This window comes from Plectropomus leopardus, chromosome 11 (genome assembly GCF_008729295.1).
Source record: "Plectropomus leopardus isolate mb chromosome 11, YSFRI_Pleo_2.0, whole genome shotgun sequence".
Lineage (NCBI taxonomy): Eukaryota > Metazoa > Chordata > Actinopteri > Perciformes > Serranidae > Plectropomus > Plectropomus leopardus.
The window spans coordinates 921,689-949,345 of record NC_056473.1 but is presented as its reverse complement, the minus strand read 5'-3'; the positions used below and the strand labels follow the sequence as shown (position 1 = coordinate 949,345).

General features: G+C 39.9%; 1 protein-coding gene across 6 annotated transcripts in view; it reads left to right on the top strand.

Annotated features, from left to right (window-relative positions):
• Positions 1-27,657, top strand: part of akap13 (A-kinase anchoring protein 13) — a 75,289-nt gene that overhangs the window by 39,974 nt on the left and 7,658 nt on the right. For 4 of the 6 annotated variants that reach the window (XM_042496485.1, XM_042496484.1, XM_042496483.1 and 1 more), the window contains 25 exons: positions 1,887-1,946; positions 2,093-2,273; positions 2,659-2,767; positions 5,660-5,702; positions 6,073-6,184; positions 7,088-7,256; positions 9,515-9,582; positions 11,118-11,175; positions 13,194-13,359; positions 15,658-15,764; positions 15,965-16,111; positions 16,213-16,322; positions 16,440-16,583; positions 17,871-17,996; positions 18,134-18,251; positions 18,815-18,935; positions 20,941-21,071; positions 21,196-21,272; positions 21,392-21,458; positions 22,371-22,485; positions 23,900-23,982; positions 24,075-24,266; positions 24,351-24,506; positions 24,764-24,834; positions 26,095-26,139. In XM_042496485.1, the coding sequence (XP_042352419.1) occupies positions 1,887-1,946; positions 2,093-2,273; positions 2,659-2,767; positions 5,660-5,702; positions 6,073-6,184; positions 7,088-7,256; positions 9,515-9,582; positions 11,118-11,175; positions 13,194-13,359; positions 15,658-15,764; positions 15,965-16,111; positions 16,213-16,322; positions 16,440-16,583; positions 17,871-17,996; positions 18,134-18,251; positions 18,815-18,935; positions 20,941-21,071; positions 21,196-21,272; positions 21,392-21,458; positions 22,371-22,485; positions 23,900-23,982; positions 24,075-24,266; positions 24,351-24,506; positions 24,764-24,834; positions 26,095-26,139 (2,776 nt within the window). The remainder of the gene's footprint in view (positions 1-1,886; positions 1,947-2,092; positions 2,274-2,658; positions 2,768-5,659; positions 5,703-6,072; positions 6,185-7,087; positions 7,257-9,514; positions 9,583-11,117; positions 11,176-13,193; positions 13,360-15,657; positions 15,765-15,964; positions 16,112-16,212; positions 16,323-16,439; positions 16,584-17,870; positions 17,997-18,133; positions 18,252-18,814; positions 18,936-20,940; positions 21,072-21,195; positions 21,273-21,391; positions 21,459-22,370; positions 22,486-23,899; positions 23,983-24,074; positions 24,267-24,350; positions 24,507-24,763; positions 24,835-26,094; positions 26,140-27,657) is intronic. The other 2 variants (XM_042496487.1, XM_042496486.1) reach the window with 1 other exon arrangement.

Sequence of the window (27,657 nt, the reverse complement as noted above, 5' to 3'; positions counted from 1 at the left end):
CTATTTACTTACATTCTGTTGCTTCTTGATGGCAGCCACCACAGCATCAGTCGTCTTGGAGTAGGTCTCTTTGGCCTCTGCTTCTGACAGAAAGGGCAGATCCTTAAACCTAGGATCAAGAGCTGATGCAAAGTGTCTCCCTCTCTTTGGCATATCTCTTTCCCAGATCTTGTGCTATAGCAGCCTTGATGTCCTTCACTGTCTCACTGTCATTCAGGCTCTCTTCTGTGCCCATAACAAGCTTGGCACGGAGTGGTGCGATGATAGACAGAGTGGGCATGCTCTCCTCTGACATCCTTCACTGGCTTCAGTGCCTTTAGAACTCCCTCTCTGCATGTGATGTCAATGTCATTCAGTGTGAAGATATCCTTTTCCCTCCGTCTGACCTCTGATGAAAGGACTGCTGCACAGATGGCTGGTTGTTCTAGAAATCTTTCTGTCCTATCATAAGAGCTGTTCCACCTTGTTTTGGTAGCTGTAGCTGCGCTTGTTTGATTTTTAGCTGGCGGCTGGCTATGGTGCATCTGAAAAACGAAGTTACATGCACATCCTGCCAAGTAGTCGTGCCACTTCTGGCAATTTCATTGCCTTCTGTGAGGCAAGATTCAGGCTTTGTGCAAAGCATCACACATGGGTTATCAGCCACTATGTTAATCTTGGATGCATTGTCGGTTACAATGATGGGATCTTTTGCTTCCAACCCCAATTCAGTAACAGCGTCCTTCAGTAACACTGTGATGTTCTCTCCTGTGTGACTCTCATGCATTGCTCTTGTTTGTAACGTGAATCCAGCTTCCACTCATCTGTAATGTGATGGGCTGTTATAATGATGTATGATTCAGTGGCCCTCGATGCCCAAGCGTCACATGTGAAAGCAACTCTCTTAGCAAAGCTGAAAGATTCCAGCACCCTCGTTTTGACCTCCGTGTACAACTTGGACATAGCGATGTAAGTGATGCATTGACAGGAGGGTATGGGGTAATGAAGCTCCATTGTATTCACCATATTATGGAAACCTTCATTCGCTACAACACTAAGAGGATGCAAATCTTTGCAAATTAAATAAAGTATCGACCTTGTTATTTTGGTTGCACAAGTTGAAGTTGGTGGAAACTTTGCTGCTTCAACTTGATCCATAGTGAGTTGAAATGGATCCACTCGCTTTTTAGAGTAAGCTGTTAGCTTCTCCATTTGCTGCACATCAGAATGGTGTCTTGACAAGTGTGCTCTCAGATTCATTGTGTTCCTCGAATATTTGACTTTGGCATGGCACATTTTGCAAACAGCATGGGTCCTGTCAAAGTCTTTGGTTCCTTCTTTATTGTGGAAGCCAAAATGAGCCCACACTTCAGCTCTATACACGGTGAGTGTTGTTACGTCAGAACGAAAGAGTGAATTGGCTAAAGATAGAACACTGCCACCAGCGGTCTGGATGTTTTAACACATCACAAAATTAAGCGCAGCTACATTATGAATGCATAGGAAACGGCTGATCAAAAATCAATATTTTATTTTTGAATATCGATACAGTATCCCAACGCAAAGTATGGCGATACTCAAGTGTATTAATATTTTCTTACACCCTGATTAAACAGTGTCCTGACAGCAGTTGGTGATTGGGGCCTATTAAACATTAGGCAGCTCACACACAGCTGTCTCCCACCAGACTCCTTCTATGTTGCTGTGCACGCATCATTTCAATAGATACGAGGAGTCCGTCATTCATGTTATCAATATCACCATCATTAATCCATCTCCTTAGTCTTAATCAAGATTTTAACATCCTTTCATCAAATATGTAGCTATCTCTCTCTCACACATCTCTTCTTTTTCTCCATGTTTTCACGTCCTCCACCTGTCATTCCTCCATCTTTCCGTCTCTCCAGTATGAGCTGGTGTCCATCCACCCTGCGTCGTCCTGATCAGGAGCAAATAGACAACAGAAGGTAATCAGAATAGGTTTCCCCCAGAGGCTAAATCATTAACTAGAATGTAAAACACACCCAGAAATGTACATCAGTTCAGCTGCACAGCACAACAACAAGTAGAAGAACATGATAGTTTTATGTTTGTGTTGTGTTTCTGCACCCAGCTACAGCCTGGAGGGTCTGCAGGTAGAGAGGGGAGCGCTCCATGCTCAGGGTCCCTGCCTCAGTGACCAACAGGAGAGGTCTGCAGGGAGGAGTTTACATCTGGACAACCAGGAGAGAGGCTCACTGCTTTCCCTCACTGAGAAGGAGCAGGATGGAGACGGAAGCAGCATCGATAGCCAGGTGTGTGTGTGTGTGTGTGTTTGTGTCTCGATATTTTAAATTCTTATCAGTGAAATAAATTTAGAGAGCCTCCTGCAGGCAGCTGCTCAGCTGAAGCTTCAGCAGTTATTCTTCATTTTGCTGTTTGTACATGTTCATGATCCCCTGAAAACAAACTGCAGTGAAAAAAGAGAAAAAGCTAAATCTAGCCTCCTGATCATTTTGGATTTTCAAAATAAAAGGTACGATGAGTATAGACAATAATTCGCCCAGTGAAGAATATAAATTGCCCCTATCCATGCATATACTTATACAGCGTTTTCTACAACAAAGGCAAAGCTCTCGATTTACCGCTCCATCTATGTCCCAACTGTCACCTGTGGTGTCCCTCGTGTGTGTTTTTTAGTCATCACATCAGGTACTGTCACTGACAAACAGCTGTCCTCCTGTGTTCCATCACCAATCCCTCACCAAATCCATCTCCATGGTTACCATCAGTCAAGGTGATGCAGATGGTGAGTTTCTGGTTAATCAGCAGTCTGTTTTTATATATTTTTTTTACCCTTCATTTTTGATCTTTTACTTCATACCTTCATCCTGTTGCCACCTGTAGTTTCGAAGTTGTACTCTTAAACATGTGCAGTAAGATTGTTCTTTTGTTTTCCTGTTCATCTTGCTACATCCCATCGATACCCTGTAGTGAGTGGATTTCCTCAGTCGAAGCGGCGAGTCAGCTTCTGTATCTCACCGCTCCACCCCAAAAATAGACTATTTTCTATTTGCTCCTCCTCCAGTGAAGAGGAGGAGGGAGGGAGTAAGTATGATGAATGAAGAACAATGTTTCGTCTGTCGGTGTGGTGTCTCGTAACACTGTCCAAAAAAGTGTTACATGTGCTCACTAAAATGTGTTCATCTCCTCCTGGAACTGCTGCATGTGTAGAAAAGACGCTAATAGTTTTCTACTGCTCAATGTAAGAGCATCTGTTTGTTAGCCCATTTTCACTCCAAACTCGTCAAATAGTGCCGCTCTGTCAGTGCTTGCAGCATACAAGCATGATGCCAAAAGCCATCTTCCACATTTAACCAGAACGCAGCTGGATGAGGTCAGATGAGCGTGGACAAAACCGGTGGCATTATTATTGTACACCGCAGATGGCCAGATAGCATCAGGTGTGTTCACGTGCAACTTGCACAGGCACTATCACTAGAGAACGCCGCCAGATGGAACTAGTCGTGTGCGCATGAAACACTGAAGGACAGCATCATAATAACACTGCCAGTGACCACATAATATAAGGAGTATGAGTGCGCTTATAGGGCGGGTGATCAGGTGGGGAGGTGGATGGGTCTCACAAACAACTGACTTTTGTGTGGGAGTTCATTTACTGTGTTGGTACGTGTGTATGTGTGTTTTCTCCTTCTACATCTCACCATGTAACTCTTTTGCCCAGTCCTAACCATTATACCAGTCTGTGTAAATATTAGGATGTGCTGCATCATCCCACCATGTGCATTTGTTGACCTCACTGTAAGAGCATCCCAGAGCCTAAACAGCTGATGCACAAGGATGCCTAAAACATCATAAGTAGATGTGGAAGGGAGGAGAACATGTGGGTTTGTTTTGACATTAAAGTTCCCTGCATAGTTTAAAAGTAGAGAAGTGTCTCATCTGTCCATTTGACTCTCCCTGGTCCTGAATGCCTGGTCACTGCCTCCACATGATTGTCCATGGTTGCTGACCTGCATCAAAATGCTGCTTTTCCTAAAATGAAAGTCCGTCTTTAGAGCTACAGTTTATTAAACACACCAAAACCTTTCATGAGCTCACCTTCAAAGAAATACTTTAGAGAACCATGGGAAGCGGTGCTTTCTTATAAAGACTTCCTGTAGATGAGAGGACCAGTTTCATATCTGTGCAACCCAAAAACTTCTGGCAGACAAGTGAAACCAGACTCAGTCTCTGCTGCAGTGCAGTGTGATGTCATCCAGAAAGCTGCTTTGTTCCATCCATGCAAACACACATCACTGTTAAATCACTTCGCATTGAGAGTACTGTATTTCTAATGTTTACCTCTTGCTCACTGGGACAGAAGATAAAAGTATTTCCAACAGGATAGCTATCCAGAGTTGTAAAATCCTGTTTCATCACACTTTTATAAACCACAATGCATTATTTTGGTGTCACATAGATCTTTAGACACATCGGTTTGTTACTCCAAATGAACTTCCTGTATCACATTTCATGTCGCACTGGTACGTTAACAAACACACCCCCAACAGCCCAAATACAATGTAGGGAAACAGCATTTGCTTAAGTCTGATTGTGGAATAACTTAACTGTCCTCACATCTTAACCTCTGTGGCCGTATGGTCACTTCTCCTGCAAAACAGCTGCTCTGTAGTTGCTTCTGCACGGCATATAGCAGTGATCCACAGCAGGACAGGCACAGCACCCAGCAGTCCCACCATCACAGCAGTCATTATTCACCATAAAGCACACCTCTCCCTCTCTCCCAGAGTTCCCTGCTCTGTCAGTTCAGCATATAGAGAGAGTCACATGGTTGAATGGTGCTGTCCAGGATTTATTTTCTGTGAATCAAAGGATATCACAGTTCCTGATATCCTTTTGGAAACTGATGTGGCACAGAGGTCGGCCAGTTTATTTTCCACTGCCAGTACAATGCTAGCAGGATGCTGGTTCAGCTGGTCTCCATTCTCCTCCATCTCTTCTCCATGTTTGCTGAATTTTATATTTAAAAACAGTGACCTGGCTAGCAAGCAGCTAGCTAGAGGTTGGCAAAAGGAGAGTTTACAGAGTGCTGAGTCAATTTATTCGTCCCCATGAGTTGTTGGTCAGTGGTGGCCAAAACTAACCACAGAAAGCACCACCAAGATTTGCAAAATAGACATGAGAGCCTATATTTAGCACAAATTTAGCAGTGTAAATGAGAGTGTACATTATGTCAATAAAATGTACAGTTACAGAATAGAAAGTATGCATACATCATAAACTGTTAACCATGAATAAGAAATGTACATATTAAATGATGTGCTCACCATTTGGTTGGATGCACATTGTGCAGTCATCATAATAGACTGGATTTAAATCAGATTTCTCTGCCTACTGTATCTTCAGTTTTGTATTTGCTACATGGACAGGTGGTCTTATAATCGTAATGTTCCTTTTTTCATTACTGGTAAGACTCTTGGGCCAACAGTTTCCCTCTTTTTCCCCTGGTCAACTCTTTACTTATATATCAGCACTGTCTCTAACTGTCATTTTGCTGCACCAGATTTCATTAGTAAATGTGTGTCTGAACCCTTTGCTGCAGGTATCACAGAAATAGTATTGCTATGTGGTTGTGTTGTTCTGATCAGATGATGTCTGTCCTCTTTCCTCACTGCAGGGATGAGCTCATTCTCCAGTAACTCCGGATCACTGGAATACAGGTAAGACGAAGCTCAAAGTGTTGTTACACTGTGATTAGTTTTGCTTTTACAGTCTTCTTGTATTTCATATCACACCCTTACTGCCAAACACAGTCACTTTCTAAATATTGACACATGCTGTAGTTCAGTGCATGTTACCACAATCAAACTGTGATTTGATTTTTAATGCAGTAAAGTTAGTTTCAGCCAGTCAGTAATTCTAATAGAAGCACTTCTGTAGCATCACAAAAAGAAGTAATGAGATTGCTTTATTTTGGTGTAACTCACTGGCAAAAAGGGTTCAGTTAGATTAAAATAAGCAGCCTTTTCACTCCTTTGTTTTGCATATCAAGGCATACTTGCTTCATGATAGCGTGTGTGTGTTGGTCAGTATATCAGAGGAGGAGCCGGGTCCTCTGCGGAGTGAAACTGAGGGAAAAGGAGGACCTAAAATCAGTCGGACATTCAGCTACCTCCGCAGCAAGATGAGCAAGAAAGGCAAGGTGAGAACACCAGTATCCGGTTATGACATAGTGCACATACTCCAAAAGATGAAGCAGGATTTAAGGATAAATGTTAATTTCAGTTTAAAAAATAGGTAATTAATCTACCTTGTGCTTTATGTTCAATCATGCAAATTTGCAAATTTTACACTACAGCATGGAATGGTGTTGATTGATTTTCTCTTGACAGGAAGTGGTAATTGTGTTAACAGCCATATGGTCAAATCACACTGCATTTAGTTATATAGCTAAACATTACATTTGTGTGTCAGAGGCCTTAAAATGTTTCAAGTGTGGGCGGCATCAGCTCGCCGAGCCTCGTGTCTGTCCAGGAAAAACTCCACAATTCAACATAACCACAGCAGTGATGAAGGAATGTGTTTGTTTCTGAGCTTTGTTTTCTGTCTCTCTGTAGCTTTGTCATCACCAAACAGTTAGCACCTGTGCTCACCTTTTGACAATTCTAATAAGTGGAGTGCTTTGGGTTATTTTTCCCTAGATTTAAAAAAAAAATTATCTCTAGATATACAAATTTCTTGCAATTTGTAGGGCATTTCTTGCCATGTTGCTCATTGCCTTTTGTCTCATCATCTTTGAAAGACATCAAACCAGTTTGCTCAGGGTTCAGAGATTTAAATACTGCAGCACAAGAAAAGTGATGTTAATCCAGGTTTCAAATGGTTGAAGTTTAGACTATAATAATAATATAATATAATAATATAATATTTGTGGGTATGACGGGACAATGTGGGCCAATCACTGAGCACGACTTCACCCTGACTCATTTAAACTAACCTGAGCCAAGGCACTTTCATATGAAATCATTTGATGAGACCTAAAACAAACATTCAGACGTCTCTTCATATTTTCTCTATTAATGACCTTTGTCTCTTTTGCCTCCAGGAAAAGGAGAGGAAGGGAGAGAGGGAGCGAGAGAGTAAAGACAGAGAGAGGAAGAGTGCAAACGATCATCTCTCCATTGCAGTTAGCCTGTCTCCTTCCCTGTCTTCTTCCACGGCCTGTCAGCACTGCACCAAGCCTCTGAACCATAAGGACACTGTCCTCTGCAACAGTAAGACTCTCACACCTCCTCCTCATCCTCCTTCCATCTCTCTTGTTTTTTGCCTTCACTCTTTCTTCTTCTCCTCTGTTTCATCTTAACTTTCTCACTCATTTCTTTCCTTTTCCTTCCCTCCTCCTCCTCCTCTGTGGCTTCCTCTTACTTTAGTAGTTTCACCAGGCGGGTTTCCATTACAAATTTGGGCAAAACTTAAGTGATATTTTGTGTTGATAAGTGTTGATAAAACACAATTGCGAGATGACTGTGTTTCCATTGAGTGATGTTATGTAAGTTAAGAAGATATTGGTCTCTTCCTCCATCAACACATACCGAGCCATGTTTTGTAGAATGTCATGTGACGTTGTACTTCTTCTTCCTCTCCTCCTTCTCCTTATTTGGGTTTAATGGCTGTTGGGATCCATAAAGTCACATTACAGCCACCCGGTGTTACATATCATATGATCTATAAAAGCAAAAAATACCTCCTCATAGGAGCATAACAACTTTTTTAAACAGGAGTTTTTTGTATTTTGATGTGTTTCCATTAGGTGAATTTTGTATTCGCAATTTCAATTTACACAATTTGAGGGTTCATGGAAACCAGCCTAATGTGACATATCTGTCTCATGTCCTTTTAACTCTTTGCTTGTCACAGCAGGAGTCCATGCACAGTATCAACACTGCAATTATACTAGCTCACAGGGTTTATCCTCAGAACAAAGCAATAGCAATAAAGCACAGCCTGATGGCGTTTGCTCACAAAAAATTCTGCTGATTTTGCTCTTTTGTCCACTTGTGGGAAAATGTTCACTATTATCAATAACACTTCACAAATTTGAGAATGTCTGCAGCAGCAGTTACTGAGGCCCTCGTATCTGTCCGTCCATACATTATCTCTATATTCTTTGTCCCACACTTTTGTCACATGAATGATTTCAGTCCTTTTAGACTTCCTGTAGGCACCTATCACTGCTGATTGTTGATTTGTTTACAGATCTTAAAAAAAAAATAATAATGCAGCAATCGTGGTTATTGGCATTAGTCTTCTGAAACCTGAACAAATTGGCCTGATTTTTGAAAAACATGGGAAAAAGTCAATGAGCAACTTTAGAGGGAATAAGCAGGAAAAATTACATGAAAATTAGTAAAAAATGAAGAAAATAGAAAATAAAAATGACTTGACAAAACTGCTTGAAAATGATAGCAATTCTGTAAAACTTTTTAAATATCTAATTCTGATTATCATAATTGCTCTGAACATTTTCCCTACGCTTCTTTAAACATTATTTTTTAAATTTACTAATTTCTAGTAATTTGTGGGATATTTCTTGCAAGTTGCTCATTGCCTTTTTTCCCACTTTTTTAAAAGAAATCAAACCACTTTGTTCAGGGTTAAAATGTTTAAATAATTCTGAAAGGCATTTCAATGCAGCAGAAGAAAAATGATGTCGATCCAGGTTCAAAGGGTTAACTAAATGTAACGTTTTTACAACTGTGTGTTTGCTGTGTGCTGTGTGTCTTCTCCTGTCTGAAACGTATTCATCAATATTTAAAGTTATCAAAAGCTAAAGTTATGAGACATAAACACACAGAATATAACCAGATTTGTCCTTTAAAGTTCATCTTATTTAAACACTCTAAACCCTGAAAAGCTGAGCTTATTGACGAGGAAGTCTGTGGGGTTGAGTTAGAGTTACATTACAGAACAGAGCTAAAACTTAATTTGGCCACTCTTGAGATTGTCTTGATCTTGTACACGCAGTTTATCAGAAAAGTAATTATGAAGTGCTCTTTTCTTTTCCACAGTGTTAAATTAAGAGAGTGAAACTAACAGGAAGTTGTAGCTTTAAAGAGGCAGAAACATACAATCCCTGTCTCTATGTTAATTAAGACAGCAGCTCTCATAGTTTTTGCTGACTTGCTGTTTTTTTTGCTTTTGATTCAGTGTGCTTTAGAATGAAAGCTTGAGCTGTGCTGCTGTGTGGTCAACTCAGTTTATGAGAAGCCTTCCACTAACTCCTCCACAAGTCTTACAGGCTGTTTCATCATTCCCTCACTGTGGGTGTGTCTGTGTGAGCTCATTGTCAGAGTGACTAGAGCAGTGTTATTGTGGGGGAAACTGTATGTGTGTGTGTGGTTTATCCTCACAGACAGTGACTATGGCATTACAGATTTGTAGAATGGTTTTATAATGTATATGGCTTGTGTGTACACTTGAGATGAACACATGAAAAAGCTTGTTTCTAATTATCATCATGTGTTGTTTACAGACTGTGGAGCTCATGTCCATAAGAGCTGCAGAGACATTCTGTTTGTCTGTACAAAGGGCAAAGCAAAGGTAGGTCTGATACACAACTATTATGCCTATATATCTCGAAAAGTATCTCTAAATTTATTTTTAAAAAAACATTAAAATGTATTTAATTTTACATTAAGAATAATAATAACAACAACTAGAGATTGCAGTTTCCTGAGACATGGGACATGGCAGGTGTGAATGCTCAGTTTTGAAAAGCTGATATTACACTGCAAGCTGGCCTTAATATTTAGGGGGAAGGATAAGCTGGAACTGTTGGAAAAGTAAGAATGAGTTTAATAAGTATAAATGTCATTAAAAAGTTGAATGGTACCAATGATGTAAAAATAAGATGTAGAATATTTTAAAGCTGTCTGAAAAGCTGATGCTACATAGCATTTTATTTATAGATGCCTTTTTAAAGCATTGAAAGGGCACAAGACACAATTAGAAACAAGCAGCAATGTATTCATAGTACATTTCAGTAATATACAGTAATAACTTAATGAAATAACAAGACAAAATCATAATTGTAAAACAAGGTATAAAATCGTCAGTATCAAGTCATCATCAGTTCCAAATGTCGATGTGTGTGTTGTCATTATATCGAACCAATAAGCTGGTTTGAAAAGGTGTGTTTTCAGACAGGATTTGAGGAAGGAAAGAGAGTTAATATTGTAAATATCTTGTAGGACAGTTTCCCAAAGACAGGGACAGAATGGCTGAAGACTTTAGAGTCCATAGTAGGTAGGCAGGCAGATGGTGATGTGAGTTGGTTTGTAGAAGAGGATCTGAGAGTATGGAAAGGTGTGTAGATATGAAGTAGTTCAGACAGGTACAAAGGGGCAACGTTATGAAGGGCCTTAAAGGTGAGAAGCAGAATGTTGAAATTGATTCATATTTAACAGGAGCTGCAGAATTTGAGAGAAAGCCCACAGAGGACAGAATTGCGATAATAAACACGATTCATCCAACAAAAATAGAGTGCTGTTAGATGTAGGTGACAGCAAAGATGGTCAATGTTAAGTAGATGAAAGTATGCAGAATGAGTGATATCACTGATGTGTGCCTCAAAATACAAAGTACTGTCCAGATTAACACCAAGACTCTTACCCTGGGGGGGAGGAAGGCCATTGGAGTTGTCAGTGGTCAGAGATAAACTGTGTGGTTTAGTCAAAGTAGATTTAATACAAAGATATATATAGTTATAGAGCTTGCTGAATCCTGATTAAGTGGCTATCTGACCACAAGGTTCAAATGTCATTTAAAAAAAATCTGGAATAAAAATCGAGCTTGGCTATCTACATGTTCCTGCTGTTGGGCAGGTTCTTCTGTTTCAGCTCATACGAGACTGCATTTGTTTAGAGAGATAAAAGCTCTCTTATATCTCCGTTCTATAAAAGTAGGTACACTGTATAAAACTTAAATTAAAACGTAATGCAAAGGTTTGCAAATCCTTTTCAACCTAATTGCAATTGGATTCAGTACAAAGACAAGATATTTAATGTTTAATGTGTAAATAATTAAAATGTTCAAACTGTACCTTTCACCTAATGATTTCCTGTGTTTGTTTCCAGCAACAGCAGCTGCTGCCAGAAGCTGTTTCAGGATCTGCTGTTACCATGAGAAGTATATGTAAGAACACATTCACACCAGCAAACTCTTGTTGAACATGTTGACATGTGTCATAGATCAAAATGACTGATTAGATTGTGGCACACACACGATCATTGGAATGAACCTAGAGGAACATCAGCTCAAGCTTGACCATCATTATCATCTGAACTTTATTGTCTTTGGTTGGACTGCAACACAGGGGGGTCAACCCTTTTTAAACAAAAAAGTGTGACTGAGGAAGTGAGCTGTGCAGAGTGAAGTCTACATGATTTGCAGATACATTCCAAATTCCAACTGAGAAAGCTCCAGAATTCCGTATTTCCACTTAAAAATAGTCAAGGATATGTAACATCATAGTTTTGTGACTGATTTTTCACAGTGTATTTGTTTTTCTGCAGATAAGTTATGGGCTGTGGAAATGTGATCACTGGCTTAGCTGTCAATTCATTTCTAAATGCCTTAAAACAGGAGATCTACATATTCAGTTTATTTGTGTCAGCTCACGCACCAAATGGTTTAAGGACCATATTTAAATGCAGTGAATTATTATTATTATCAATTTTTAAGACATAAAGGTGCTTGGAAACTTGAAAACCAGAAAAACTGGTGAAAAGGCTAATATTTTATGGGTCCCCTACTTGGGTGTCAGAAAATGGCTCAGCAGCTCTCCCTACAAAAGTTCAATAAAGTAGCCCCATATAGTACATTTCACCTAGATATAAGACATTTGGTATGCACATGTATTATGTCCAATATTTACAGAAGCGTATTGCTGCCACTCTAACATTGAAAAAATATGGATCAGTTTCATGTTATAACAAGAAAGTTTCACGTTATAACGTGATAATTTATACCGTGTGTCAGCAGAAATAGACAGTGAAGATGGTCTTATGATTATTATATTGACTCTATACTACCTTTTACTGCAGTTTAAAAGTCTCTCTCTGTCATGGAGATGAGGAAATACAATAAAGTCAACTTCCCCTTTTCCCTTTCAAAAAAAAAAAGAACCCCTGACAGCCCTCTATGGACAGAATCCCATCAGTTGCTGATACAAGGCATTTGATTTTGAAACATTTACAGGACCGTGTTGTTGGTTGTGCAGGAGCTGGTAGGACTTCACAAATGAGAGGAATGTGTGCTTATAAATATGAAAATACAGTGCTAATATCTGCGGGCAGTGATGCAGCAGCGACATTGCAACAACACTGTATGTGTGAAAACCAAAAGCATGAAACCATACATCCATGCATGATACATGCTGCAGCTCAGTGAGGCTGAAATCACGCTATTGTACATCAAATACTATGGAACCTGTCATAGACTACAGGGTATTACTACCACCTAGTGGTCAAAATAATGTATTCTTTACTTATCAAACTATTCTATATAATAATATAGAATAAATATGCTAAATGGCTCCTACACACGCACAGGTGACGCGTGCTTTATGAAGCGGGGAAGTTGGAGTAAAACAGACATCTTTGTATTTCATCATGTCTGTGAATGGAAGACACTTTTAAACTGGAGTAAAATGTGGTATAGAGTCATAATCATCAAAGTACCATTTTCACTGTCTTTTCCTGTTGACAATATATAAAAAAAAATAGTAGAGATTTATTTTTTTAAGTTTTATTTTATTTGGTAGATACTGCCTAATTTGTTTAGATAAATAAGCTAATTTGATTTATGCTCTTGCTTTTAGTTAAAAACATGAGGAACTATTTTTTGTGGTGCACCTCATTGTTTAGTGGAGGGATTTCAGAGAAATGCCTCGTGTGTTCTGAGGAGTTGAGTTGTCCTAATGTTAAGGCAGACATTAAAGTTGACAAGATAAACTAAGAATTTAATCTTTTAAATAAAGGCTGGAAGAAGGCAGCCTTACAATAGTACAATTACACAATCACACAAACTGTTGCCCGTCGCTGTGTAAGAATTTACATTCTGTCAAATCCATGTTAAGTTAATCAACAAAGCATGGAAGTCTACTCCTGGTATAGTAAGTCCTAAATGTGAAATCTGATGTTTATATCTAGCTGCATCTTCAGCATCATCTGTATCATCCACATCATCCTCATCGTCACGGGAACGCTGGTCCACAGCAACCACCCCTGACGACCAGCTTTTTCCAAGAAGACACCCCAGCATCTTCAACTCACACAGCAACCTGGCCAAGAGCATCTCCACCAGCAATATAGCAGGGTGAGGCACCACACACACACATACACACACACACAGACTGACAAATTAAGGGGAACCTTATTTTAAAAAATTGTAAATTATTAGATAAATATCATTTAGTGATATTGTGGGAGTCTTGGAGTGCAGGTTATTCAACAGGTTATTTGGTTTTTATTAATACAGTTGCAGATTACAGGGACATTGTATATGAATAGCTTTTCTGTGAATGTGCCAGTTTAAACTTTACATACTATTTGGATCAAATCTGAACCGGTCTGACATGTAACAGCAGTAAAAACACCCTAAATACCATCCTGAAAATTGATTACTTTTCCTAAAGTGAAGCAAAATGCACAAAAATGAAAATATTCAATTTTACACACATCTACTGAATGGATTTTAGATCCTCCAGTAAGGGTCAAATCAGGTAAAATTATAATTTTAGGCATCTTGAAACTGAACTTTCTGTACAGTAGTGACAGATTTTGAGGGGGGGAGGTTCTATTAGTGAGTAATATTTATTTTATTTGTCGGTTAAATGTTAGTTAATATTTAAATATTAGTTAATAGTTATAATTAGATAGTATTTATGATGATTTTGTTATGATACAGATTAGCAGTGAAGACAAGACTCTAGAATCTTGCCATTTTTAGTTAAATTAAATAAATTGAAATCATTATTTATTTATTTTATGTTATTAAGACATATATTATTCATGTCTTAGACATGACATTGTGTCATAGAAGCTGTTTTTTCTCCATAAACAGGTGGTGGAAAACCTAAAAAATACACTGTCCCTGCTCTCAGAAACATTCAGTAAGAATTATTTGCCCAGTCACATAGGTTATTGATACATACTAAATAGATCTGTGGTTCATGTTTGATATTCATGTTTGGTATTAACACTTGTTATGATGGGATTTGTGGGCTGGGTCAAAATTAAGTAAACCATACTGTAAAAATATGAAAAGTATGTAAGGAATAACTAACATTTTAGGCCTTGTCTCTAGACAGGTGTGACGACAGCTATAAAGAACACATGTAATACAGTCAAACAGGAACACTAACAGTGTACATACAACAGAGCACACTTCATAAGAGCACATCAGATATTTAAAAACAGGGACAGCAGCATATCGATCATAAAAGCAAGGCCTACTTGAAAATTTTAGTTCCATGGTCACACACTGGATTGTCTTTTTGCCATCGTTTGAGGTTCTTTTTGAATTAAGGATATGTGTCACAGTCTCTGATGGGTGTTGGCAGACTGATTCATGAATCTGAGAGCTGCATGTCTGAAGGCACGCTGCCACAGATGCAGTGTGCCGATCATCAGCTGTTTCTGCTTTACAACACTCAGGGGGCAGGGACATGCCATGCAGAATCTTTTAAACAAGACAAGCATCTGTAAATTTGATAAGATTGTCCAAGTGCAGTAAATAATGGGTTCTTGAGCAGTGTTTATATTTGCTATGGAAGACCTCTCCTGCTGACATCCTTGTTACATCAGTGACCTCCTGTAAATCACTAACAACTGATTTTCATACTGTGACATTTCTGCAGTAATCTGTCTTTTTTGTTCCCTGTCTGAATTGGATTCATTTTTACTGATATACTCCCTTTTCACCAAAATTGGTGCAAGCAAGCAGGTTTTTCAAATGTGAGTAAACCTGCTAAAAATAGGCCAAAGACTGCTTTCCCTTTGCCAGTAGAGTGTATACAGCTCTGCAACAGATATGAATATATGTGTGTGTGGAGGTTGTTTTGGTGTGTCCGTTCAATGTCATGGACAGGCCGGAGAACAGGTAAATATTAGAAAGCAGCGCGGATAGAGGTCTGTAAAAACCTAAAGGTGGTTACTTCTCTTTTTATATCTCTTACTGATTCAGGGCGCTTTCAGACTTCTTTCAGACTAACTTGGATCAATGCTTCAGTGCCACTTAGAAGAAGAATTAATTAGCTGGCGCCTCGTCAGTTAAGGAACCGTAATAAGCATGTTCACCAGGATGTTTTCCATAAATGCCAATTGGAGCCCGAGTGTATAAATACCCATGTCTACTGCAGATTCATTTAACCGGGTGTGAATGCTGATTGTAGACTTTCCCATTGGAATAAAAAGCCAGATGTTAACAGGTGTAAATGTTTTTTGGGGGTTTTTGCACAGTGGAAAGGAGGCTTTATTTTATTGTATATATTTCTTTGTTCTCATTCTTTGTGTAAAGCAGCCTGTTTGAATGCTATAGAACTAATGGCAGTGATTGTTATTTGTAGAGAGTGGACCTATTAAACATTCATGCCCCTGGGTTTGTTTCTTGTAGGTTAGAGGATGTTCCACTGAAAGGCCTCAAGTTCCTGTCCCAGTCCACTGACTCTCTCAATCAGGGAAGCAAAGTCAGTGCCTCGACTGAGTCGCTCAGCGATGAAGGTAGCATGCATACACACACACACACACACACACACACACACACACACACACACACACACACACACACACACACCCTGTGAAATCCAGTTGAAAAACTACTGTGTATTTTTGTTTCTGATTGAATTATTCTTTGTGTGTGTGTGTGTGTGCGTGCGTGCGTGCATGCGTGCCTGCATGCCTGCGTGCCTGCGTGTGTGAAGGTACTGTGATGATCGACAGTCAGCTGATGGGAGAGTTTGAGTGTGACATTAAAGATCTGGAAGCTGATTCTTGGAGCGGTACAATGGATAAGAAGTTCTTGAAAACGCTGAGGAAAGATGAAATCAAGAAGCAAGATGTCATCTTTGGTAAGATATGAAGTCAATTTGGAGAGAAGCTTAACTCCATGTGTGAATGCTCTTTGTCCACTTGTTTGTTTTTGTGGAAACGGGAAACTTTCTCCTCACAGAGTTGTACCAGACAGAGGTCCACCATGTGAGGACACTGAGGATCATGTCTGAAGTGTACTATAAAGGGCTTCAGAAGGAGCTGCAGCTGGAAACTCACACTCTGGACAAGGTAATGAATGTGCTGAGGAGCAGTCCACCTGCCTACATACATACAAGCATTATTACTAAGAAAATCATCAAAAAGAAAACACACATTAAGGGCTAGTCTGTTGATCATTCTCTGTAGATTTTCCCCGTTTTGGATGACCTATATGACACACACTCACATTTCCTCACCCGACTGCTGGAGAGAAAGAGAGCTTTGTCTGCTGAGGGCCAAAACAATAGCAGCTTCTTCATCTGTAGCATCGGGGACGTCCTGCTCCAACAGGTGAGCTTGACAAAGAGGAGAGGTGGCTGCTGGGAAGAAAACACCACCTGCTCTGGGGATAAAGTGTTTGGATAATAAAGTTACACATTAGGGTCAAAAATACTGACGAGATTACAGGACTCCCACACTGATCAGACTGTTTCAGTCGTGCATTGTGCTATTAAATCCCATTAACACCTGGATCAACTTTTCTTATGCTGCAGTCAGACTTTCACAAACAGTCTGACGCCTGAAAAAAAAGTTTAATTTTTCTCCAAAGCTGGGAAAACACCCAGTGAGCAATTTTGCAAGAAATGAGCTGCAAATTTAAAAACAAATAAATACATTGTAAAAGTCAAGCAAAAATTGACCTAAAAACTAGGGAAAAATGTCCAGAATTTTTTTTTATAATTCTATGTTTGCAATAATGTTACCAAAATAACTTTTCTTTTCTTGTTTGTTTTTGGTTCTTAGGCCTACTTTTTTTTATCTCTTTTTTAGGTACTTTGCAGATAACTTTTTACTAATTTATGTCTGATATTTTTGCTTATTTTCAGAAAATTTCCTTATATTTTCTTACTAATGTCTTGCTTTTTTTTTGCTTATTTTCTGGTAATTTTCATGTAACTTTACTAATTTCTTGCTAATTTTTGGGCCTTCTGCTTGTTAAATTCCCCATCACCCTCTCCCCATGTTGTTAGGAAAAAAATCAAGCCAATTTGTTCAGGTTGAAAAGGTTAATTTTACCTGAATTATTTTTAAAACGTGTTATTTTTTTTGTTTTGAAAATCTTCTTCAGTAGGAATCTGACTCTCAGATGCTACGGTGCCCGATTTAATGAAGAAATTAGGTCCAATAAATGAAATATGAAATATTTTATCTCTGCCGAACAAAACTTTACTCTTTTAGATTGAAAATTCCTTTGAAATTATTCATTTGCATTCCAAAACCTCCATCAAACCATTTCACAACATGTGAACATTACCTGTGCACAGACAGATTATTATTCTAAATTATTATAAAGTGAAGCAGAACACATTTAGAAAGGTTCTACTCGAAAAATGTTTAGGCAAGATTTTCCAAATAGCCTTTTTGGGTACATTTTTGCACCACAGCTTCCAGGTAAATGTAAAACTCCTTCGAATTTCACATATATGTCAGTTTAAGTATGGAATCCACTGAAAAACAACCTTTTTTGGCTTTATTTTGAAAAATCAATCAATCATATCTGAAGGTGACATCACCACTTCAACAAGTTCAATGTCAATGTGTGCGTTCCCTTTGTTTGAATGTTGTTTTTAATTTCAGTTTTCAGGCTGCAGTGCTGAGCGAATGAAGAAAGTTTACGGGAAGTTCTGCAGTCGCCACAATGAAGCCGTTAATCTCTACAAAGACCTGCAGGCCAAAGACAAACGCTTCCAGGCTTTCATCAAGGTCAGCACTTATCTCACACCAGCTCCTCTCTGTATCTCTCTCAAATCTCAGGGGATGGAATGTCATATCATGGGATGTGTTATTTGATGGTGAAAGGAGCTGTGTGTGTGTGTGTGTGTGTGTTGGTGTTTGTGCAGAGGACGATGAGCAGCAGCATCGTGCGGAGGCTCAGTATCCCAGAGTGCATTCTGTTGGTCACTCAGAGGATCACCAAGTATCCGGTTCTCATCCAGAGGATACTGCAGCACACTAAAGGTAAAGATGAAGACAAGTCCTGCAACAAGTCCCTCACACAAACACTCAAGTGTTGCATACAAGTCAATGGATGGTGTGGAAATCATATCATTCATTTAGAATCAATCTTTCTAAGTTTTAGCAACGTCAGTAAACCAAGTTCACTGTGTTGTACATCTGCATTCTGACGGGTGCAAACTAGTCGTCATATTTGTATATTCTTAAACATGTTAAGAAAACAAAACTTGAAGATCTCTCAACTTCATAATTGGCAAAATCCTCTTTGTCATGATCAAGTTAAGTCAGACTAATTTGGTTTACTGAAGTTGCAACAACTTCACAAAATTAAGTAAATAAAGCTAAATTTTGAGTAAACTTAACAGTTACATATAAAGTAAACAGAAATTACGATTTATTGTTGATTTACTTTACTGTCTCAGGCAATTGGTTTCCTAGATTATTTTGAGTAATACTGACTTGTCAGATTTTACAGTGTAGCTGCATAGTAACTCAGTGTGTGGTACCTGAAAGTTCTTAGGATGTGTGTTTAATTTATGTAATGTGGTACCTCGCTGCTCCAACAGATACTGATGAAGACCACAGCTGTGTGAGTGAAGCTCTGCACTCTGTGAAGGAGCTCATCACAGCTGTGGACAGGAAGGTCAACGAGCAGGAGAAGAAACACAGACTGAGAGAAGTCTACAGGTACAAATTACACATTGTTTGGATCAGCTCTTACACCGGCTCACTGGATTCAGCTCCATTAAATTACAATGAAATGTGCAGAACTGATTCAAATACTCTTTCTGTTGTCATAGCACACTGTCTTCATATTGGCCAGTGGGGTGGGCTGACCTGGTGTTAGAGGTGCTGTTAGTGCTAAAGTCATTAAGGGACATGGTTTGCACCAGGTGCAGGGCCAGAGGTTAAGAGAGATATTTCAGAGTGCCGTGAGAGAGACGGAAATTGGAGTTTCCCTAAAAGTTTTGTGTCAAGTTACTGTTCATGTGTTTAAACCTACAAATTAACTAATTTAGTGCCAGCCCTATTACATAATGGAAAGTGGCTTGTGCCAGCTTTTCTGGCCATTTTGAGTCATCTTTCAAGACCCACAGAATATTTTGTACAAAGACTCTGAAAACACAGTATAGCTCAAATGAAAGAAGAAACTCTCATCTTCGTCAAGGAAAAAAATGTTTGTTTGCACCTTGTTCCATTCTTGATTTATCTTAAGTTGAATAGAGGCTAGTTTCATCAAAAAGACCACTTTTTTTTTTTAAGAAAGCTGAGAAAAATGCATTTTTGTGAAAGGGAGTCTGTCAAGCAAAACAGTGATTTGAATGTTATAATTTTGCCTTCAGTGACATAAAAGACATCTGAAAATTGTATTACAAATGTTATTTTATTGTATCATTATTGTATCATGAATCATGGCCCCAGTTCAGAGAGAGAAAACCCACAAAATAGTACCGGAGTCCTATTCCATTATTCTTACCTGCAGTATTTGGGTGAGCATGACAGCGCCCCCTTGTGCCAGGAAAACACACTTTGACGTATATTTACGTCAGTGGCACTCAATGAGTTAACTGTTAATGGATACAGACGTTAAACGGTGGAGGACCACATAGAGAGAGGCAGCAAGGCAACAGTTAGGCCCACATCCTCTACCTTCAGCCCAGCAGCCCAGTGCTTATTTTATGCTAATCCATACAGGCAGCCAAACCCTGGAAGCCCTGGACAAGCATTAGCACCCTAGAGGAGTGTTAAATGAGTTGTAGCACCCTAGGGGAGTGTTAGCACTCTATCCATGAGTGTTAGCACGTTAAATGAGTTGTAGCACCCTAAAGGAGTGTTCGGACCCGAGACAAGTGTTAGCGCCTTAGATAAGCGTTAACACCATAGACGAGTGTTAGAACTCTAAATAAGTGTTAGCACCTTAGACAAGTGTTAGCGCCCTAGACAAGCATTAGCTCCCCAGATAAGTGATATGTGGTAGCACCGTAGATGAGTATTAGCAGCCTAAATAAGTGTTAGCACCCTAGAGGAGTGTTTGCATCCTAGATGAGTATGAGTGCCCCAGACATTTGTTAGCGCCCTAGACGACTCTTAGCACCCTAGCACCCATGATGAGCATTTGCTAACTGGATTACTGTTAGCAGCCCAGAAGAGTGTTAGCAGCCTAAATAAGTGTTAGCACCATAGAGGTGAATTAGTGGCCTAGTCCCCTTGATGAGCATAAGCTCCCTAGATAAGTCTGGTATCGTCCTCAATAAAAAATACTTAACACTTAGTTCAACATGTAAGGCCAAAATGCCCATCAAGTCCATGAAGACCATGTGGTACAATCAAAAGCTCAAGAACAGATATACACCCTTTAATGTGTAACCAGTCCACACATTTTTTGACAAAATTGATTTATTTTTTCTTATTTTCTATTTTCTTTTCCTCCTGCCAACTGTTGCATATTTTCAAATGTTTTTAAGATAACAGATATTATAGGAATGATAGAAGCCTGTCTAATAGTTACTGTTTAATGGAATACCTGCACAGTCAAATGTCCAATTCATCACATTAAAAAAATAAGATAACGAACAAATTTGAGAATAAACATACATTGTGCTGGCTCATAACAGCACCATACTGTACAAAACAGCCATCAAATGCTTCTTCAGTTTCTCTTCTCTGGATGTCTTGTCTTTATGATCTACAGTCGCACTGACAGTAAGTCCATCATGAGGATGAAGAGTGGTCAGATGTTTGCCAAAGAGGACCTAATCAGAGGAAGGAAGCTGCTGCATGATGGAGCACTGCAGCTGAAAAACTCTGCTGGACGACTCAAAGGTCCTCATGCATTCAGAGTTTTGTTCTGCAGAGAGAAAAAGAAACAGTTGTAAAGCAGTGTCTTTGTTGCAGTCTCAGACAGCAGTCAGTATGATGCAGTCATCTATGTTTGTTTGTGTTGCAGATGTTCAGGCCATGCTCCTGTCTGATGTGTTGGTGTTTCTTCAGGAGAAAGATCAGAAATATGTCTTTGCCTCATTGGTAAGTAGCAGATAGTAAAACCTATTTTGTTGTATTGATTTAGAAATACAATATCTGCTCAGTCTATCCATATATGTGCTCATAAAGATCCAGTCAGATGTGAAACTCTCTGTCCCCAGGACCATCGCTCTACAGTCATCTCCTTACAGAATCTAATAGTCAGAGAAGTGGCCAATGAAGAGCGAGGTAAGTTCTTCTTCTTTGCTTTCTAAACACAACATAGCAGCTAAAATACAAGGGGCACAGATGCGACGCATCAGGCCGAGCAGAGCTCTTTTACCTGCCACACACACTCTGTCTTTGCCGTGTGTTGTTGCTGCAGCGTCACTGTGTGCATACTGAATATAGCCAGGTGATAACGCAGTTGGATATACAGATACACAGAGTTTTGTGAGCATGAAGGCTACAGGCTGGCAATGAATTAATTACTGGGTTTCTTTAACCACAGGATGCATGGATGGATTGATTTACTTTAATGTGAAAAGTACCAGCTATAAAGTTGCTCTGTCACTTCACATTGACTCTTGTACAGTGACATATTAATTTGAACCATTTTGGAACAGATTTTGTTTTACACAGAGTGCAGAGAAAAAAGGAGCAAGCATGTAAAAATGATGGACTGTAGAATAAGGAACGTAGTCTCTTTGACATCATCCAAAGGGTTAAGAGGTAACTTTTTGAAGCTCAGTAGACTGTTGCCAGCTTGGCAGTGCCTGACTTTGCTCAACTCTTGGCTAATCAGAAATGTTCAAAGAGGTCAAGTGTGGCTGGAGCTGAAGCAGGCAGTGAAGCCTGGCTGCTGAAACACACACACACACCTACGTAGTTTGAAACTACCAAGCTGGCTAAGAGGCTAGGCAACATGCTAATCTCATAGACTGAGACAAATACTTATAATGTAATCAGGGTTACTGAATGTCAGTGTTCCATGTATTTCAACCATAACAACACTTACTATACTACTAACTAGCTACTATACTAGCTCATGTGTTTAGGCTGGATTTTCAGACAGTATGATACAAACTAATGTGACTGTTGTTATGAGTCAGTGAATTGGGTAAATGAAGACTGAGCTGACTAATGTTGTGTCTCCTGCAGGTCTCTTTCTGATCACAGCTGGTACAGAAAGACCAGAGATGGTGGAGGTGTTGGCCAGCAGCAAGGAGGAGCGCAACACATGGAGGGACATCATACAGGACACCATGCACTGCATGTGAGAACACACACACACAGTCTCACACAGTCACACACAGTCATTATGTTACAAACTATTTCCAAATTCTTTTAAGTGGAATAATCACTTTTATTTACTGCTTTGTTTTTCTGTGTGTCTTTCTGTGGGATGAGCAAATTAAAAACACAGGAACAGGATGTACTCATTGATTGATTCATTCATTCATTCTTGGCAGGTCTTTGATACAGAGATATCATTAATGGTGCTTTTAGAGGTGTGTTTACACCTGTAGTGTTTGAAAAGAGCAGTAACATGTATCTTTGTATATTCACAATATGATCAGTTCAAACTGTTGTCATGTTTGAGTACTGTATAACTGTCAGTCGTATAGTAAACAGCAGGCTTCAGCTTTTCAAGAAAAATTCAAAATGTAAAACTTTGCTTTCAACGTGAAAGGCATGCTATGCAGGGATTTGATGTTACTGAAGCACAGTGTAAACACGTTGACAGTCAACCCTAGATCCCTCCACCTGACGGACCACAGGGGCCAATCAATGGCCCACTTGTGGCCCCTCCTTCGGAGAACCCATGAATGGACCCATTACCAACCGGCATCTTCAGTTGGCCACAAGGGCTAATTAAGGGCCCTCTCCACCTGAGGGGCCATAAGGGCCAATGATGGCAATATAAAGGGTCAGTTTACCATCAATGACTAGTGGACAAGTGGGCCAGGCATCACTAAATGGCATCTTTGTATTGAAGAAGTCACGCACACACCAGGATGGCACTCTGTGTGTGTGTGTGTAAGTGCCTGTTGCCATGGTAAATCTCCACCTGAGGGGCCACAGGGGCCAATCTATAATTACTAACCGGCATCTTCAATTGGCCACAAGGGCCAATTAAGGGCCGTCTCCACTTGAGGGGCCACAAAGGCCAATGATGGGCAGGGCCAGGCATCACTTTACATTGAAAAGTCACGCACGCACCAGGATGTCTCTCTGTGTGTGTAAGTGTCCGTTGCCATAGTGATTAATGGCCCAACTGCACCCCTCCTCTCCCCCCTCTCCTCTTGGTTCAGCTCTATGGAGGCAGTTGAATTTAATGGAAATGTCCCTGTTAAACTGGTCCATTTTACAGCCATTACAGCCATGCAGGCACCCTAATAACAAAAATAAAACAATTGATTTGATTGAAAAAATTGACTGAAATGTGTCATATTTATAAAGAATAAACCACACTGGACTGAAAGGTTGCACTGAACTCTTTCAAGATGTCTGACTTCTTCAGCATACACCCAACTCTGACATGAAGCACTGAAGCAGTGGAAAAGTTATTTTACTGTCACAATTCAACTGCTGTTTTTTAAAGAGGTCCTTAATTTGTTCGGACAGAGAATAAATCTTGTCAGATGATATTTGAACTTCACACTGAGGCTGTATGTGTGTGTTGATAGGCAGAAAGATGAGGATGAGGGAGTTCCCAGTGAGACAGAAGAAGACAGGAGGCAGCAGGAGAACAGAGCGAAAGAGATTCGAGGTGAGCACTCACATATTGTGTAGTATTCTTTTGTAATTGTCCAGTGTCCTTGCATTCATGTCACTAATACATGAACGTGCGTTTTATTCCAGAGCTTCTACGGAGGAAAGACGAGCAGATCATCAGTTTATTGGAGGAGAAGGTCCACATCTTCAGAGACCTGGCTGACTGTAATCCCAGCTCTGATGATACTAATCCACCAGTCAGGGAGCAGATGTTATTCGTGGCCACACCTGATGATGTCACAAAGGGGGAGCCAATCATAAAGGATGCCCTGAGGGAAGGTGAGCAGAATTCAATGCTTCTATCATGGTGAAATGTTTGTTTCATGTATCACATGTTCCATCTCTCTGTCTCCCTGTCTCCAGTGGAGAGGCTTCACGGTTTGGTCCACAACGGTGTTGGTGGAGCGGGCTACAGTGCACCAGGGGGGCTGACAGGGGGCGGTGCAGGCACAGTGTGTCTGCCCAGAAGAGCTGAGACATTCGGAGGCTTTGACAGTCACCAGATGAGCAGCAGCAAGAGTAAGAGCCATACACACATGCACAGGGACACACATTTAGGAAAGTAAAGGCTCATGTGTCTTTTGGTCAGCAGTCATTCTGTTTTGCTGCTCCAGCTGACAGCAGGGTTACTACAGGCAGATCTCAGTCATCACTCATTGTTTCAGGTTCCTGAGGACTCATTTTATTCTGAGAGCATGACATCCCCCAGCTGACAAACCTAATTATCCTTTACAGCCCTTCAGTCCCTTCACTCCTCTTCTCTCTTCTGTCCTCAGATGGAGAGAAGGAAGAGGGGGATGAACTGCTAGACCTCCGCAGGACTGAGTCAGACAGCATGTTGAAGAAGGTGTGTATGTGTGTTATCTTTGTGTTTTCATTATTTATGTGTGCACTTTGTTCATGGATCTCTTCTAAAAATGAATGTCACAGACTGTGGCTGATAAACACAGCCTGAGGCCAAAAGCTGCTCTTCACTTCAGTGGAATATCTGGTTAACTGAGAAACTCTGAACACATTCACCTGTGAGCTTATTCACCTCTGCTATTTTCCTTATGAATATGTTCTTACAGATGAACACTGTGTGTTTATCAAAACTGTTGAGCCAAATGATTTGTTAAACAAGGAACTCATAGTTTTATTGTTATTTAAATCAGCACTGTCTGGAAGACACAGATGTTTATTACTATAGAATGTGTGGACGTGATGAATTATACGCCAGTGAGTTCCGACCAAGCAATTTGATTGGTCGAGAGGCATTCCATGAGTGCTGATATACAGTACAACATGACTGAGACTTTTAACTCTTCATGTATCACTCTGCTTTACAGCTGTTCTAAACTGTTAATTAGGCAAACATTAACTAGGTAGCTTTCTAACCTTACTGTAGATTGTAGTGTAACAGTGTTCTATAGGCCAGTTGTTTGTCCCTCTTGAGTTGCTGTTGAGTTTCCAGACTCAGCCAAGCAAATTCACATCTGTGCCTGTCCAACATCTCTGCTGTTCACAGATCTACACTTGCTGCTTTCAGCATTATGTTATACCCCTTTTCCACCACATTAGCTACAGCCTGCTTTCCCACTGCCAGTAGCGCACAGCTGTGTACACGGCTCTGCAGCAGACAATTATGCCTCTCTGTGTGTGGGTTTTTTTTCTCTCTTTTTTTTTTTGGTATGTCACATTTTACATTAAAAAACAGGCCAGAGAACAAATTAACAGTAGAGAGCAGCATGCGTGGCTGACAAAATCTTGCTCTGGTCACTTATCTTTTTTTCTTATTCAGAATCTCTTTCAAACTCAGTGCAGACTACTTTGGATCGGTGTTTGAGCTCTGCTTGAAGGAGATAGATGATATGTAGAGGCAGTGCGTAATGTATCTCACAGAATAAGCTGCTACAATTGGTGTGTTCAGCCAGGTGTTGTGTTTCCATCATTGCCACAGGCGACAAATACCCATTACTATTGCAGAGTCTTTTGATGCAGGTGTGAATGCTGATTGTTAGTAGGTGTTAGCGAGTTTTCTGTGCAGTGGAAAAGAGGCTTTACTGTATGTGCTTAAAATGTTAATATGAAGTTTGTATGTGTGTGTGTTTGTGCGTGCTTGCCTCAGGGAGTCACTGCAAGCTTACAGATGTTGCTGAAGAGAAACAATGAGGTAAGTGTGTGTGGCTGCCTCACCTGCTGGCCTGTTGCTAACACTCACTGCAGGGTTAATGGCGTGCTACAATCACAAACACAGTTTTACTGCTTTGGCTTGTTAGCATCATCACAGCAGTAGCTGTCATAAAGACAGGTTGGATTGACTGTTGATTGTCGGCTGTTGTAAAGATTTTGTAACTTGTTAATGCTTAAAATAAAGCTGCACTACCAGGCAGCCAATGGTTAGACTATTATTTAACTATTAATAGGTAGGTTCATTAAGGCTCTTCCTGAGGTTTCCTTTTTTTCCCCCCGTTACAGGGGTTCTTTTTCGGGAGTTTTTCTTTGGGTGATGTGAGGGTCAAAGGGCTTAGGGATTTCGTACACTGTAAAGCCCTCTGAGGCAAACCATGTTTTGTGATAATGGGCTCTATAAATAAAATTGACTTGACTTGACTTAAAAGAGGAGCTCAGTGTACCATAGGAAGTCCCCCGGCACACTAGGTCTATGTCAACCTAACTAGGGGCTGGTTCAAGGTAAGCCTGAGCCAGCCTTAACTATGAGCTTTATCAAAGGTACAAGGTAACTTTACTGTCATTTTTCTTAAATGTTGTTTAAGAAGTGAAATTTTTAAGGTTGAAAAGAGGAAAGTTTTAAGAGGAAAGTCTTAAGTCTGTTCCTGAATGTAGAGATGGTGTTTATGGTTGATGATTATAAAATCTGATCAGGATAAGGTGCTGGCACTTTGGATGAATACTGCACACCTCAATAAAATCAAACCTATGACAGATTTTTGTTTCCATCCCACATGTAACAAAAACAGTGTCCTTTCGTGCTTTTTTGGTTACTTGAAAAGAAAAGCGCAAACATGCAACTCTGAAAAACTCAAACACTTGGTGATACATGCTCACACTTAGTAGTGCTGTTTTTGTTTTCATATGTTGTCTGTTGTTTTTATTGGGGGGCTACTGACAGCAGTGGCTGTCGTAAAGACAACTTGAACTTTTTGATGCTTGGAGTAAAGTTGCACTACCAGCCCACTGTGAGACCAATATTTACCTATTGATATAATGTCACAACTTATTCACAGTAAATATGGCACCAACCACTGTAGGTAAAATATGTGGTAGTCCAAGTGTGATATTTTTTAAAGGCTTCAAAACAAACGTATTTTCTCATTTACCAAAACACATTACTGTGAAGAGTGTACTCTTATTTCTTTGTTCTGTTTCAGTCTACAATTGGCTGTCCTCACCATTGCTCCATCTTCACTGCTGTCTGTCCTCACTGTCTGTGTCCACACTGTTTTTTTTCCCATAAAAGGGTTCTTTTGGTGAGTTTCTCCTTAGTCGCTGTGAGGGTCTAAGGACAGAGGGATATTGTATGCTGTAGAGCCCTCTGAGGCAAACTGTGATTTGTGATAATGGGCTTTATAAATAAAATTGAACTGACTGTCCAGCTTTGCTGTTTTTGACATAAACAAAGCAAGAATTGTCCCGTGAGTGTTGAAAAGCTCTACATGATAATATCACG